The following is a 16,157-nucleotide window of genomic DNA, read 5'->3' as shown; positions in this document are numbered from 1 at the left end:
TCTGGAGTCCTTCACAGCTCCTGAGAAAAGGAGGAAGATATCTGTAGTAGAGATTAGGGAGATAATGATGACGATTAGGGATGTGAATCGTTTTAGGACGATTAAAATTATCGTCCGATAATTTTAATATCGTCTTAAACCGTTATGGAACACAATACAATAGAGATTCTAACGATTTATCGTTATAAATCGTTAGAATCGTGAGCCGGCACACTAAAACCCCCTAAAACCCACCCCCGACCCTTTAAATTAAATCCCCCACCCTCCCGAACCCCCCCCAAATGAGTTAAATAACCTGCGGGTCCAGCGGCGGTCCGGAACGGCAGCGGTCCGGAACGGGCTCCTGCTCCTCAATCTTGTTGTCTTCAGCCGGCGCCATTTTCCAAAATGGCGGCGAAAAATGGCGGCGGCCATAGACGAACACGATTGGACGGCAGGAGGTCCTTCCGGACCCCCGCTGGACTTTTGGCAAGTCTCGTGGGGGTCAGGAGGCCCCCCACAAGCTGGCCAAAAGTTCCTGGAGGTCCAGCGGGGGTCAGGGAGCGATTTCCCGCCGCGAATCGTTTTCGTACGGAAAATGGCGCCAGCAGGAGATCGACTGCAGGAGGTCGTTCAGCGAGGGTTCCGGCGCCTCGCTGAACGACCTCCTGCAGTCGATCTCCTGCCGGCGCCATTTTCCGTACGAAAACGATTCGCGGCGGGAAATCGCTCCCTGACCCCCGCTGGACCTCCAGGAACTTTTGGCCAGCTTGTGGGGGGCCTCCTGACCCCCACGAGACTTGCCAAAAGTCCAGCGGGGGTCCGGAAGGACCTCCTGCCGTCCAATCGTGTTCGTCTATGGCCGCCGCCATTTTTCGCCGCCATTTTGGAAAATGGCGCCGGCTGAAGACAACAAGATTGAGGAGCAGGAGCCCGTTCCGGACCGCTGCCGTTCCGGACCGCCGCTGGACCCGCAGGTTATTTAAGTCATTTGGGGGGGGTTCGGGAGGGTGGGGGATTTAATTTAAAGGGTCGGGGGTGGGTTTTAGGGGGTTTTAATGTGCCGGTTTTTCGATTTTTCGATTTTTCACGATTTTTCACTATATTTTACCCCCCCAAACGGCAACAATACGATTCCCTCCCCCTCCCAGCCGAAATCGATCGTTAAGACGATCGAGGACACGATTCACATCCCTAATGACGATGATGATGATGTAAAAATTGTTGATGACATTATGGATAGGATGACAGTGATTTTAACAATGTAATGATGATGAGAGCTGTGATGACTATTGTTGATGTGCCAGTGGGGGATATAATTATGTTAAGGATTTTGATGATGATGTGATGGAGAGAATAAAATCATGCAGTTGACAGATGATAGAGTTGATTTTATAAAGATGATTCAATATTAATTTTCATCTTTTTTTATTTTTTCCGATTGCCCATCCATTAACCGAATGAAGGTCTTGATCTCAGAAGGACTCGTGCAGTTTGCTCAAGATCCAAAGTTCATAGAGACCACCACCCAAGAGCTAGCAGATGCCTGCGATATGACAATAGAAGAGATGGAAAATGCAGCAGACAACATCCTCAATGGCAACAGCAAGGAGAGCCCCAATGGCAAATTGTTGCCTTTTGTTAACTGCAGGGACCAAAGGCAGGACAGTTCTGGAGAAGAGGAAATGGAAGAGGAGGAGGTGAAGGTGGAGGGGGGGCATCAGACCACAGATTGTAGAAAAAGTGAGGAGGAGGAGGAGCTCAAGGACAGCAGGATTTGTGTCAGCAGCCTGTAGTTGCAGGGCAGAAGTGATGCTGTTTTTTTCTTTGTTTCAATGTTCCTAATGGGTTTGTTTCAGAAGTGCCTCACTGTTCTCGTAACTTGGAGTAACCAGAACAGCGTTCTTCATACATTTTTGTTGGGATGAGTTGCTGAGTTGGGTGGTACAAGCAAGCTGTCCAGAAGTACGACCAATCCCAGCATGACGTTTCCATGGAGAAAGAGTGAAGAGGAGAGCCAGCGCCCTCGATTTTTCAGTCCCTGCACAAGGAACAACTGCTGCTTCTTGAAAGTGAAGGAGAAGCTCTGCTTCCTGTGGATGGCCCTAGAAAAAAGGACCCTGCATCAAACGGGTGTCTTTCAACTTTGCTTGTAAAAAAAAAAAAAATCATTTTGCACATGTTCGGTATGAGCCTCACAATCTCCATAGAGCCAAGGCCCTTGTGATTTTGAAAGGAATGTTGGACTTCTGATGATGCAGATTACCTCGTTAGAAAAGAAGACGCACTGCCTTAGAATTCACGAGAGGCAAAAGGCAATGCTGCAGATCGATGCAAACAGAGAATGCCAAGATGCCAAACCAGCTAGAGCTCTACCAACCAACCCCAAGAGCAGGTGGTCAGCTCTGCTAGGCAGTGAGAGCTTTGATGGCCAACCAGTCAGAGCTCAGGCAGCCAGGTCTGCTCCACAGAGCTCAGGCAGCCAGGTCTTTTCGAAGCGAGATTATGGGCTTTTGTAGATCTCTTGTTTCCGCAGTTTGATATTTTCTTGAAGGCATGTTCCAATTGCTTTGTTTTGTTTTTTTGGAGAGGGGGTACAGGGAAAGGGAGGAAGGAGAGTTTACAAAGCTTTGTAACCACCTTCTTTTTCACTTTTATAAATGTAAATTTGATTTGGTTATATTGTATTATTTAAACAATTTTCCATTGAAAATTCAGTAAGTTTCATTACAAATTCCTGAGTTTTACCTGCCATTCTCTACACCAAGAATTTTAATTTGATAGTAATTGAAACCATTTTTTAATTATTTTTTTTATATATATAAATAATTTAAAGATAGTAGGCAATGCACTTGATATAGTCTTGCACATTGGAGTGAGTGAGTAGGATTTTTCTTTAGTAGTAGGTCTGTGTGTGGGCATGTGGGTGGGTGAGAGTGCCTTGTGCGCGCGAGTGTATGCTTGCATGGTGTGCGTCAGTGTATGTATGTGCACGCGCAATGGTCCACTTTCTAGTGTTACCTGCAGGAAATCCGAATCTGGGGGTCATATGAATGCAAAAAAAAAAAATACAGCCAATGTCTTTGCTTTGAAAAGGGAATCAGTAACTCTTTGCATTTTCTGTTCCACAAGATATGCAAAAGCAATGCAATAATATTAATTTTAAAATAAAATTGTGACTTGTGTAGACATTATAAATTGTATAAAAAAAAAATTTCAAGAAAAAAAAATCCAGCGGGAATAATTTCCTCTTTGATATATTCCATGTGATGTTTTCTTGCATTGATGATGTTTCTGTTGAAGAAACCGTAATACTTGAATTCAGGTCAGTTTCAGTATTTTTGAAATATTTTTTTAAAATTGAATTGCAATTGTGCCAAGCGAGTATTATGAATTGACTTTAGTTTGTTTCAAAATCACTTATTGTATATTTTGCTGCATGTAAATCCTTTAGTATTCAGAGTGTGCCAAGCTTTACCTTTGGACTATTAAGTGCTTTTCTACGTGTGGTTGGGGGAAGGGGAAGTAACATTTTTTTTAATTTGTACAATTAACAGTGTACATTGTGTAAGTAACTATTTTAACAATCCACTAATGGATTTCACATGACTGATTTTGCATATCTTGTGTTCATTCTCCCTTGAAGATGCATGATGAAATGACTAGTATCTTGCTTACTGATGTTATGACATCTTTTCCAGTCTTTGGCACCTTTCCTTCCCTTGGTTCAGTTTCTATCAATGCTTTTTTTTTTTTCTTGCAAATCATGGCAAAAGCCAGTCTGGTACAAATTGCATCCTTGATTTCTAGAAACTGAGCTGGCACCAGCAAAATCAAAACAGGGAATAGCTGATTTCTCCTTTCTTAGCACCAGAACCCTCCCCCAGCAACGTCAACGGACGTGTCATAGTCACTCAGTTACTGGAGGTGGAACTTCCTGGTCAGTCATCAAAGGGGGCAGTAACGTTCACTCAATCTGGGCATTTTGATCATTCGGGCTGGGATAGTAGGGAGTTCTCCAGTCACAGAAATATCTGTTCCCAGATCACTCAGTATTATAAGGTCACTCAGATATTTCTTAGTAACTCAGTAATGCTGGGCTTTGCCTGATTAGTGCTTCCAGGCATTTCTTGGTCACTAGTTTTGTATTCCTTGGGACTAATAATAACCAATCCCTTACCAAAAAAAAAAACCAACCAAAAACAGATATTCTCTACATGTTTGCCACAGACAATGCACATGATGCACACTTGCTAACTTTTGTTTCTGTCAGGGATGGCTGAAACATCTAATACTACAAGGCTGAAAAATCTATTCAGTTCTTCCATGTATGACATAAATAAGTTCAGTCTAGCTGCACAGAGAAATGTCTCTAATGCTGCTTTTACTTAATCTTGGGCCTCATGAGCCAGAATTCTGTACAGCACCCACAAAATGATCAATCTTATTATGCACAATTGCTTAGACAAGTACCATAGTTACTGTGTGCAGTAGTGTGCGCAATACTGTTCCCAGATGTGATAAGAAATTAGATTATGGGCTCCTTAACTGCATTATGTAGTTGACCTAAGAAACAAAAATGTACTTTGAAGTGAAGGTAAAGGCATGGGTGTGTGTATATGTGTATATATATACACACACACACAGGCACGCACATACATATATATAAAGAGAAAGAATGAAAAATATTAAATCTATTTTCCTGTAAGTCTAGAAACTTCAGCACTGAAACCAATGGTGGTCTATAAATCCTACACTACCCTGAACAATGAAATCATTAATTGGAAGAGGAGTCCATTTATGAATATATGGACCTCATCACGCTGATTCCTTGTATATCCATAACCCCATGATTAGGGGATACAATCCCTCTTGGTGCCTAGAGAAGAAATTTAGCAATTTTGTTTCAGAAGTTAGAAAGCAAAGAAGTATAAGTTCTAGCTTAAACTCTAGAGTGAGTTTTCTTTGTAAGTTTCCCAGTCATTGTTTCAGGCTTTCAGAAGTTTCCTGGCTTGTTGCAGGACTTTTACAATGCTTCTAGCATGGAAAGAAAACAGAGGCTGCAGGATTCAACCATTCATTGTTCTATCAATCTGCTCCAGCAGACATTGAGAATGTAACATTAGGATAACCGCAGGCTCTCAGAACACACACACACAGTGAATTTTCTAGGCAAGAAAACACATGTGGATTGAGGGCTTCTTCAACTATTGTTTTCCCCCCAGTGATGTTCATAAGCTAGGTAAAGGGAACCACTTTCTCCAGTGTACTCATAGGTACTCTAAAGCACTGACTGTTGGGAGCATTCACTGCTGTATTAAATCATTTCAACGTTTACCTACCCCATAGACTATTCTCTAATTCTGCAGTTTTCCCACTGTGGTAAAACCATTCCACACAACCCCCACTGCCACTCCCCCTACCCCCAACTCCCTTACTTTTGGTTATTCACCCTTTCTTTCATGCTTCAAGGCTCCCATAACCCGGTACTGCACGGACATACTGCACATTTGCTGAGAAGTGGATCTTCATCCTTGCAGGTAGATGGTATTCCCCTATAGAATGGATGGGATCTCTATTTTCTATCCCTGTTTTATTTCTCTTTTATTGAAACTATCGTGCTCTCAGGGCTCCTGGTCTACAAGGGCTGGGAAAACCTTGGTCTCTACCAAAGAATCCCCACAAAATCTTGATTTGAATAATCGGTGGTAGAGGCGTCCTCCAAAGGTAGAGATATTCATAATGATTTGAAAAATAAAACGTAGCATGGGCACGCAGACAAAAATTGTTGGATGCCAGGTGTGCCAGTTTTCATATCCATGGAAAGGGGGGAGGGCATGCCATGTCAAGGAATTCCCATTGCAAGATTGCACTCTAGACCTGAGCAAAGAGCTACTGCCTCCTAGCCAGTTGAGTGTGGAGCCGGTTGCAGTCGGTATCCCATCTGGTTCAGTCAGTGGCTATTCTTCCTTTTCCTTTGTACTGGAGTGAGTGTCTGGCACAGTCACCGAATGGTTGGGTCAAACCTTTAGCAAGCTAAAGCCTAAAGTGTTTTCTATATATACAAAAAAAAAAAAAAAGAACAAAAAAAAAGATGAAAATTTGTCTTCTCCTTGTCTTGTCATTTGAGTTTTGAGTTATTTGCGGCTCGATAAACTGCACTATGGGCAAAGGACACTCTAACAGAACTAAACCCCCCCTGGCTCTTGCTCCAGGTAGTATCTGGCCAGTCACTATTGAACGTGTTTCCTATTCCATACTCTTATTGGCCAGCATGTGGAAGAGGTGGAACTAAAGGATTCTGGAAGCTGATGTTTCCTTGCACACAAATCTTTTCCTCATCGTTTGCCTGTTCACTTGGAGATGCTGCTGCTCAACAGGTGGCTGATCTGTTTTTCCAGTCAGGAGGGGACGGCCGAAGGAAAAACTTTGGAATCCCCTTATCATGTAGAGGACAGCATCTTTCTGCTTTGTTTTTTCTGGCAGCGCCCAGACCTCTTCTTCCCTCCCTCCCCACCCAAACAAACAAACAAAAAAAGGACAAATGCATTTTTTTTACATTTCTTGATAATTTTCAAAAGCAATGTATCATTGTTTTCTTTAGATTGACACCAATATAACAGTTGTATGGGTCACAGCTGGCCTCCTGTGTTTTTTCTGATTATTTTAAAGGTTTACAGGTCGAGGTCTGAACTAAGCAGATCCAACAAACGCAACAGAAAGACAACACAAGTCATTTACCATCCAGGAAAGCCTGAGCTCGGACACAGAATGCAACCAGCTACTTCTGAGTATCATCATCAGGAGGCTGACCATCTATGAGTAGAACCTGTGTCTGTTAAAAAGAATTCTGGCAAACTTGCCTTTCATGTTACTTGTCAGCTTTGCTTTTCACGTTCTCAAAAGCCCAGGAAAACCTCTTTTAAACAAGTTACTTACTGAGCTTACATGTAGGTGGCAGGAGTACAGAAAAATCCAAATCTGCCTTATCACTTAGGCCTCTAGCTGTACATGCCACTTTGACATTCATGTTTCCTACTAAGGCTCAGGTCATATCTGTTTGGGCTAATGGTCAAAGATTACTATTGTCTTGCATGTTTGAGTAATGCACAGTTTAAAAATAAAAGCATTAGTGGTTCAGATGATACTTTTAGAAGCTGACATCATTAACCAATCCTGTTATCTCCTGATGTCAGCTCCTGATAAGAGTTGTCCTGAAACATGCAGTGCACTAGTAGTGACATTTGTCACTACTAGCCTGCTTTAAAGCTGCTCTCTTCTCCATCATGGCCTCCCTTTGGGTCTGATTTTCAAAAGCATTAGTGGTTCAGATGATACTTTTAGAAGCTGACATCATTAACCAATCCTGTTATCTCCTGATGTCAGCTCCTGATAAGAGTTGTCCTGAAACATGCAGTGCACTAGTAGTGACATTTGTCACTACTAGCCTGCTTTAAAGCTGCTCTCTTCTCCATCATGGCCTCCCTTTGGGTCTGATTTTCAAAAGCATCTGCATGCTTAAAACTGGGATTTACATGCATAAATGCACTTTACCCATGTAAGTTGACTTTTGAAAATATATTCTGTTGCATTGTCAATAGGTTTTACCAGCGTTACATTTACTTAACAGGGGTAAATTGCTTTTGGAAATTGCTACGATAGTATGTTACATGTACATGGGTAATTACTTTGAAAATTCACCTGTTCATCTTCAAAAGGTCTAGACCAATGTTCCCTCTAACGTGTTTGGGTGTCCACTGACCATAGTGCATCTACTGTAGCTGGCTAGGGGTTTTGACTGTGTGGGGTAGGCACCCTGTGGGAAGTGCCCCTCCCTCCCCCCCCCCATGCGGTTCAAACCAGGCAATGACTGCAGTAGTGGCCAGTGGATGGAATATGGTCAGTGGCCATCAGTCTAGAGAGCATAGAGTAGGGGGTCCGTCAGCATTTTGGGCCAGTTTTACCCATCGATTTATGTAAAAAAGAAGACATTTGTATGTCTGGATATACAGCCACATACAGTTACTTTTAACATAGTATTCCTTTTGAATGAGCTTTCATTGACTTCAGGACCATGAGGGATGAAGCTCACCAATTGCTCTCCTTTAATAAGTCAGATAAAGCTAAGCATTTATTTTTCTATCATTTTTTAAATGACACCTGCGTGTGGTGGGGTAAGGGGACTGTAGATATGTGTTTCTCAAGTCAGAATAATGAAATAAAGAAGTTTGATCCGATATTATTTCTGTGCTTTAACCTGTGGAAAAATCAGCATGTCTGCAACTGGACAAGATTTGACTAGGGCAGAAATGCTAGCGCCCTCAGTTTCTCTTCTAGTTCTCCTATTCTTTTTGTCTCTTGTAGGATGTTATAGATCCCAATTACTAGGTCAGCCCCATGGTCTGGCCATAGCTCCATGCACTGCAGTACAGGAGCTATGGGCTTGGTTGCCTTGTCCATCAGGACAGGTCAATCTTAGGTACACCATAAAGAGGATGAGCTAAGGCCCAAGGAGGTAAGAAAGACAGCTTTCCCTGCCAGCCAAAAAGTAGCAGTGAGGGTACACCAAGGAGAAAGTACCTCACCCACCTTCAGGCCACCTAAGCATGCCATCTAGGGAGATGGTTTTTGAAGACAGAAGGTTAAAAATCAGAAAAAGATAATTACCAGAACCTCGCCACCCTATGCACACACATATATCGCTTTGAAAAAACAAATTGAAGTCCAATCATCAGTCTTAGTACAATGCCTATATTTAGGGAACAAGATGCTACAAGCATTTGCCTGGTGGGATTACTTCACGAGGGTTTTAATGAGGCATGAGCCACATGTCTGCATCATCTCAGTCTTCTGAGAGTGTGCTACACATTTATTTATTTACAAATTTTTCAAACCCGCTGATCGACAAATCTCACTGAGGAACAAATAAACATGCATAGCGGTATCTTAATAAACTAGACAAAACAAAACACAAAAGACAACGTGTCTTGCTTACAGTGGCACCCACCCAAACCAGTGTTCGTGTAAGTCATCCCATCATCCCCACCCAAGAAACACCAAGCTCCCTGCGCTGAGTCACTAGGTAGCAAAGGCCAAGGAAAAGAGATACGTGAGTATATCCATAGAAATGCTGAATCTGGTCTTTTACATCCCTGTTCTGAAACAGGAGTTATGGAATATATCGTTAAATATAATAAAGTTGTGTTACTATTAATGCCAGCCAAACATAAGAAAATGAGTCATCTGTCCAGAGCTTAGTGACATCAATGGCTGTACAATTCAAAGGCCCGGTTTTTTTTTTGCCAGAATTGCAATATTTCATATTAAAATATTAACGAGAAATTGTTATGGAGTGCATCACTGGCCCATTCCAGAATGCCATGCTGTGTGGTGAGGCATCTGAGATGTGTTGCAATGGACAGATACACACAAAATGAGGGATCTTAATGCAATCATGATAGCATGCATGTTTGCAATTCTGCCTCATGCCAAATCAAGGTTTTAGCTGTGCATTACACACACTCATGCAACACCAGAAACCACAGTTAGCAGCCAAAGATTCCATAGTATAATATTTATTTAGCCATGTATATACCATCGTTCTAGTTCATAGTCACAGCAGTTTACAAAGTAAATATACATAAAATAAGTAAAACGAAATACATAGGTATTTAAAATATTAAAACAAAGCAAATGACATTTACACCTATTCTCCAAGAAAAACTCTGCTTTGACATATTTATGGGCTTAGGCAAAAGGATTGCACATTATTCTTATCTACGAATGCCATTTTAAAGAGCCATGTTTTCAGATTCTTTATAAAATTCTTTGCACTTGGAGTTCATCAGGCATCGTATTCTACACTTTAGGTCCAGCGATTGATAGAGCCCTACCCCTAACTTCACTCAAATGTGCACTTTGAATCAAAGGTTACTTAACAAGCCTTTGCTAATCTAAGGTTTCTTTGTGGAGCGTAGAAGTGTAATGTGGCTCCCAACCAATCAGACTCTTTATTACTAATGATTTTAAGGGCGATGCATAGTACTTTATATTGAATGCAGAATTTTACTGGTAACCAGTGTAATGACATTAGTAGGGGGGTTATCAATAGAATCCATTTCAGTGCACAATTTGGAGCATTTACAATCTTGAAATACCCACCCTCTTTACATTGCTCACGCTTTCTCTCCCTGGCCTTTCTATTTAGTTGACCCTGTCATCCCAGCTCAGACTGCACCTAGTCAGGAACAAAACAGGCACGAAGAGCAAGAACCAAGAAGGTAGAGGTTCTTGTGAAGAATAAAACACTAATAGAAACCAACCAAAAGCCATCTCACGTCGATGGAGAGCAGTTTGTTTGAAATCAGTTTCCCTGTGCAGAAGAGCCTTGGTATGTTTCATGTCCACATGAATATCAGTGGCGTTTATTTCCTGTTTAGCTGCAGCCAGACCAGAGAGGAAAAACTAGAAGTATTATTTTTCTTGACTACCATCAACTTGTGCGATGCACAATTAACGTCCTTTTATTTGGCACGCAAATTGCTGTTTTTGAGCTTGGGAGGGTGGGGAGGGTCTAAGTATAATGCAGGACGAAAGGGGGATCTTTACGTATCCTACCTAGTAGCTGGGCAGAATTTTAAATGGCGTGTAACCCCTATGCCATCTGATATGTGCACTCAGTGCCTTGTTTAGCTTTGCTGAGGCCGAGGGCACAAAATACATAAAAGATTCCTGGCACTCTTCTTCCTTGCTGGAACGGCAAATCACCATTTTTCAGAAGTGGTAAGATAAAAGGGAATAAAGGTAAGAATATTTCTCTTTAGTAAATAATAGTTTTATAAACCAATACACAGAGAATATATGTACATTATGTTTTTTATTCTTGATAGGCCTAAAACATTACAATGAAATAAGAATCTGTACAGAGCAATAACTGAGTAAGGAAATGACTGTCAAGCCCGTAATAGTATTGTTAACCCATTAATATTGGTATTTATTAAAGCACACAGTATAAATATTTTTCCCTGCCCTAGTTAGTACAAGACAGGAAGCAGCTACACTCTTGGCCCCTTGCCACTCCTGTCCCCCGCCTACCACAGTAAATGGCCCTGCTTGTACTCCTGTGTTTCAGATTGTTTTTTTTTTTATTTATTTGATTTTAGTCCAGTAGTTGCTCCTTTCCCCTTTTTTCTTCCAGTTGAGTCAGAGCCAGGGCTGGGATCCTGGTAGCAGGAGCCTTCATTCCCAACCACCCGGGGATTTTTCCTCAATTTTAATAGACCCACCCATCCACTCTTCCCAGTCTGCTTCTGACGACTGCAACAGTCCTGAGGCCAGGGGCCCTGCAATAGGGCTCCTTTCAGAACCCTTCATCATGGGCTCTAAACCCAACCAGCAGATGTCAGCCTTAATGATGACCACGACACTTCAGTCCCTGCCCCAGGAACCGAATGTTGCCCCCACAGCCCAAGCCAACCCGGGGTGCAGAAGAACCGATCTCGGAGACTAACTGGAATCCTCAGCCTGGCAGTACTACACAGCACTGTCATTGAACCACTAGACTAGACCAGTCGTGCTTATTTTTTATTATTTTACTGTATTTTTATTGACTATAAACATTTATCAAAGATAAACATAGTTGAAAAAGAAATTTAGGCAAGAAACAAACACAAAGAAAAAAAAAAAAGAAACAAGCAAAATAAGAAAACTGCAAAATTTTTACCAGCCATATTAGTCTACTATATGGAGAAGGGGAGGGGGAGAAAGGGCCCTAGAGCATAGGGCCAGAAGGAAGCAATGTAAATATAAAAATCAAGCTCATCTGAACAAAAACAATGCCTCACTATATACAATCACATTTAAATCATGAGAGGTCTAGAACAGGTAGATGGAATCAGTTATTTACTCTTTCGGATAATAGAAAGACTAGGGGGCACTCCATGAAGTTAGCATGGGGTACATTTAAAACTAATCGGAGAAGGTTCTTTTTTACTTAACGCACAATTAAACTCTGGAATTTGTTACCAGAAGATGTGGTTAGTGCAGTTAGTGTAGCTGGGTTTAAAAAAGGATTGGATAAGTTCTTGGAGGAGAAGTCCATTACCTGCTATTAATCAAGTTGACTTAGAAAATAGCCACTGCTATTACTAGCAACGGTAACATGGAATAGACTTAGTTTTGGGTACTTGCCAGGTTCTTATGGCCTGGTTTGGCCACTGTTGGAAACAGGATGCTGGGCTTGATGGACCCTTGGTCTGACCCAGTAAGGCATGTTCTTAATCACGCCTAAGGCAAAGCAGGCTGAGAGATAACATTACGTCTAGCTTCCAGGAAGTTTCAACTGAGAATGCTCAAAAAATAAATACTTAGTATCATCCAAATTAACTGAACACTTACAAGGATGCCTAATAACACAGGTTGCCCCCAAAGACAAGACCCCAGGTCTCAAGGCCAAGAACTGTTTCCAATGGTCCAGCGAAGCTTTAGCTAGATCTGGAAAAATCCACACTTTCTGACCCTTGAAAAGGGTTTTTCAATGATGAAAGAAAAGGCAAAGAATGGTATCTCGATCTTGTGGGAAAACAAATGTCACTAATAAAGCAGCTCTTGAAGAAATAGTTTCATCAGAGTTGTCCAGAAAATCAGACAAATTAAGAGGCTTGCTCCACCTCGTTTGACCCCCTTCTTAGAAATAGGGAGATAATAAATCTTAGATAAAGGAGGTAAGGCATCTTCAAGAAGTCCCAGTATCTCCTTCGTATGTGATCTGAATAACTCAATCGAAGAAACTAAACAGAGGAAAATTTAATACACACAGATTCAAATATCTCTTCTCAATTTTCCATGTCAAGAGGACGCAGATAAGTCTTTGACGATGTTAGTTTGAACTTCCTTCACATGTTCCACCAATTTCTCAACATCATTTGGGGTAGATTTTATAAAATGAGTGCGCGCACGCTTCCCGGCACACACACACGAAGGCGCTGATTTTATAATCCACACGCATATGTGTGGGCGGCATGTGCAAGGCGGGGGAGAAATTATGCAACCTCTGCACTGCGACGCATTCGGGCCATCCCCAATTCCCTCCCAGTCCGCTCCAATTAAGAAGCAGACTGGGTGGGAACTTCCTTACCCCCCTATCTAAACTCCCTCCCTCTCCCCCTCTCCTCCCCACCCCCTAAACCCTACCCTTTTTTATTTTTTTCTTTGTTTCACAACTTACTTCAGCTCCTGAGCTGAAGAAAGTTGTGCGAGCCTTCAGAACAGCCAACAATGGCACTGTCCTGGCCCGCCCTGCCCAGAACATGCCCCCCAGCCCACCCCTTCTAAGAGGCCTGGCACTTATTCGCATACCGGCCTTTACGCACGTGGCCAGGCCTCTTAAAAAATTTGCCCGGCGCACATAACGGCCGGAATTTGTGCACGTAGGGCTTTTAAAATCCGGCTGTTTATCTCATCATAATGTACCATACGTTGCTATTGATTCTGAAGTTTAGTATTAATATTCACAGTCAGTACCACTAACAACGAGACTGACTTTTCTATAACAGCAAACGCAGACCACAGGTTTTCTAAAGATGCTAAGGGAGACTAACCAAAGTTAGCTCTGACCTTTAATGTCAACATAGCCTCTCAAACCTCCTGTGAACAAGCAGAATTGCCACCATTAGTCAAGACCAACTCCATGGAAGTCAATGTCTCAGCATTCCCATCCAGTACGCAGGAAGAATGGAGAAGCTCCACACCATCACGCTGTAGACCCACTATGGTGTGCAGTAGAGAAATGCTGACTGGTGACACGGCTGAAGTGCCGGAACTATCAATATGCTCCTGTGTATCTTTAGCCACAACAGCAGAGAAACCCGGAGGACGAGGCGTGCCACAATCATTTAGACTGAGTGATACCTCAGCTGCCAGCAGGCTGGATGCCCCTAAGCCAGCCAAGCCTGACACTGATGCCCCTGGAGGCAAAGTTTGTGCATGTTCTGGCTTGGTCATCCTCCAAGCTTCAGGGGTAAAGGAAAACCTTCTTACAGTCCTCTTCCTCTTCCCCATAAATTAAATTGTCTCGCAGTAAGAAAAAACAAATTAATAAGAGTCATTCCAGGGGAGCTTCAACATGCATGACTATCCAGAGAGCATCATCTTGAATCCCCCCACAGTCCTGTGTTTCTGGATAAGATTTATCAGGAGTAGGTGGCAGAATACACTAAAAAATGAATGAGGTCAGCTCATGATCTCCATTAGGTCCCAAGTCTAGTTTGTAATTTTACTTCAGTGGCTGGTCAGTATCATCACTGTGGTTTGTGTCCCACTTTAACATATTTTAAGTATTATGGTATAATATATTCATAGTTCTCTCACACAATTGTGCCTCTGTTCATTCTTCTGCTGCTACCTCTCTTCCCTTTCTTCAGCCACTGCGGCCTTGCTTCACTTTCTTTTTCAGCCTGCTGGCCTGGTCCTTCTTTTTCGGCCCCGCTGGCAGCCTGCAACCTGTCTTCATTTTCTTTTTTTAGGCCCCGCCGGCCTGGTCTCTGGTGGCAGCCGCAGCCTTTTTTTCTTCTTCAGCCTGGGCTCTGGCTCTGACCCACAGCCTTTCTTTTCCTTCTTCAGCCCTGCTGGCCTGGACTCCAGCAGTGGCTACAGCCTTACTTCATTTTCTTTTTCGGCCCCGCCAGCCTGGTCTCCGGCTGCAGTTTCTTTTTTGGTCCTGGCTCTGAAGGTGGCCTGGAAGCCACAGCCCATTTTTTCTTCTTTGGTCTGGGCTCTGGCCCCAGTCCCCAGCCTCCTCCTTCAGCCCTCTTGGCCTGGCCTCCGGCAGTGGCTCCTCTGGGCCCTTCATTCCATGCTCACCAATGTGTGGGGATACAGCATACCAAACAATTATAGAAGTCACAATGCTGCCTTTTGTCATTAGACCAAATCAACTGGCCCACCGGGACATGCCTGAAGCCCCAGTAGCCAATCCGCCCCTGCCTATGCCTAAGGTGGCAAAAATCTGGGGGCAGCAGGCTGGCTGAAGATTTGCTGCCTTTCAGTTGTGCTGAATCTCATTCATCAGAGAACAATCCTCTGCTTCCTAATCCAGCCCCCCCCCCACCAAAGCAGTCTCTAGCTAGCTTATTTGAATATGCATGAGATAGATTTGCATACAGTGGAGGCAGTGCATTCAACACTAACTCATGAATAATAATCATGGAACTCCTGAAAATTAAACTGGCTGGGGAGGATCTTCCAGGCCCAGCTTGAGAAACACTGGAAAGAATATTGACAAGAATAGCTAAGGGGCAGCCACCATGATAAAATCAAAAGTCAAGCCATGGCATATCATCATTGTGTACCCTGTAATCTGATTAAAGTTCTAGAGCTTTTCATCCCTGGCTAAAGTATTTATGTGACATGAAAGGTTACTGTAAAAGGACCGGAAAGCTCATCTGCATACTACTCCCAGCATCCCCTGGGAGAGGACTCCAGAGGTCACAGTGAACAATCCAGGCTTTCAACTCCACAGCCCCAGCTTCCAGAGGCCCCGCACCCTTTGCAGTAGAAGACGACCGGAAGCACGCGCCATTAGGCACGTGAATCTCAAATCTTTTAATCCTTTGCATGAAGATCAACTTAATGGTGGTTGAAGAGGATTGGTAAGCACAACTTTGGGAAATCATAGGACTTTTAAAAAGTTTGGACAGAGGTGAAATAATGGGATGTATTCTTTAGAGTTTGTGTGTGTCTGAGAAAATAAGCAAGCTAGAGGGAGTTAATTCTAGTGTCTCTTTCCCACCCTCCCAATCTCAGCCCTCTGATTTTTAAGCAAGAGACACTTTCTCATTAAAAATCAATCAGGCTCTTATCTAAATCATACTATTGCACCAGCCCTTATTGAGAGTTTAATCATCCCTTGTAGGATACTAGCAGATTAATTAGTAAATACACCTGTAAATTTAAAGTACTCTAATTCCCCTTAGTAACCTAAACTTAACTAGGAACTTAACAAAATTAAGATGAAGGCAGCAGTCCAGCAGCAAGAGGGGAGCTTTCCAGTCTTTTGCATTGAGTGTCACATGTATGATTTTTTACCGACCGGTGAGAGATTGTATGTGTGCACTCGGTGCAAAGAGCTCCTGGCTCTCAGAGAAAAAGTCCAATCTCTGGAGACTAGAGTGGCAGACCTG

General features: G+C 42.8%; 1 protein-coding gene across 18 annotated transcripts in view; it reads left to right on the top strand.

The window, feature by feature from the left end:
• Positions 1-6,072, top strand: part of CACNA1C (calcium voltage-gated channel subunit alpha1 C) — a 1,539,476-nt gene extending 1,533,404 nt beyond the window's left edge. For all 18 annotated transcript variants that reach the window (XM_029599882.1, XM_029599881.1, XM_029599874.1 and 15 more), the window contains one exon: positions 1,446-6,072. In XM_029599882.1, coding sequence (XP_029455742.1) covers positions 1,446-1,775 — 330 coding nt within the window. In that variant the 3' untranslated portion in view covers positions 1,776-6,072. The remainder of the gene's footprint in view (positions 1-1,445) is intronic.
• The last annotated feature ends 10,085 nt before the right edge of the window (positions 6,073-16,157 follow it).

This window comes from Rhinatrema bivittatum, chromosome 4 (genome assembly GCF_901001135.1).
Source record: "Rhinatrema bivittatum chromosome 4, aRhiBiv1.1, whole genome shotgun sequence".
Lineage (NCBI taxonomy): Eukaryota > Metazoa > Chordata > Amphibia > Gymnophiona > Rhinatrematidae > Rhinatrema > Rhinatrema bivittatum.
The sequence above is the reverse complement of the archived record's forward strand: the minus strand, read 5'-3'. Positions and strand labels throughout refer to the sequence as shown.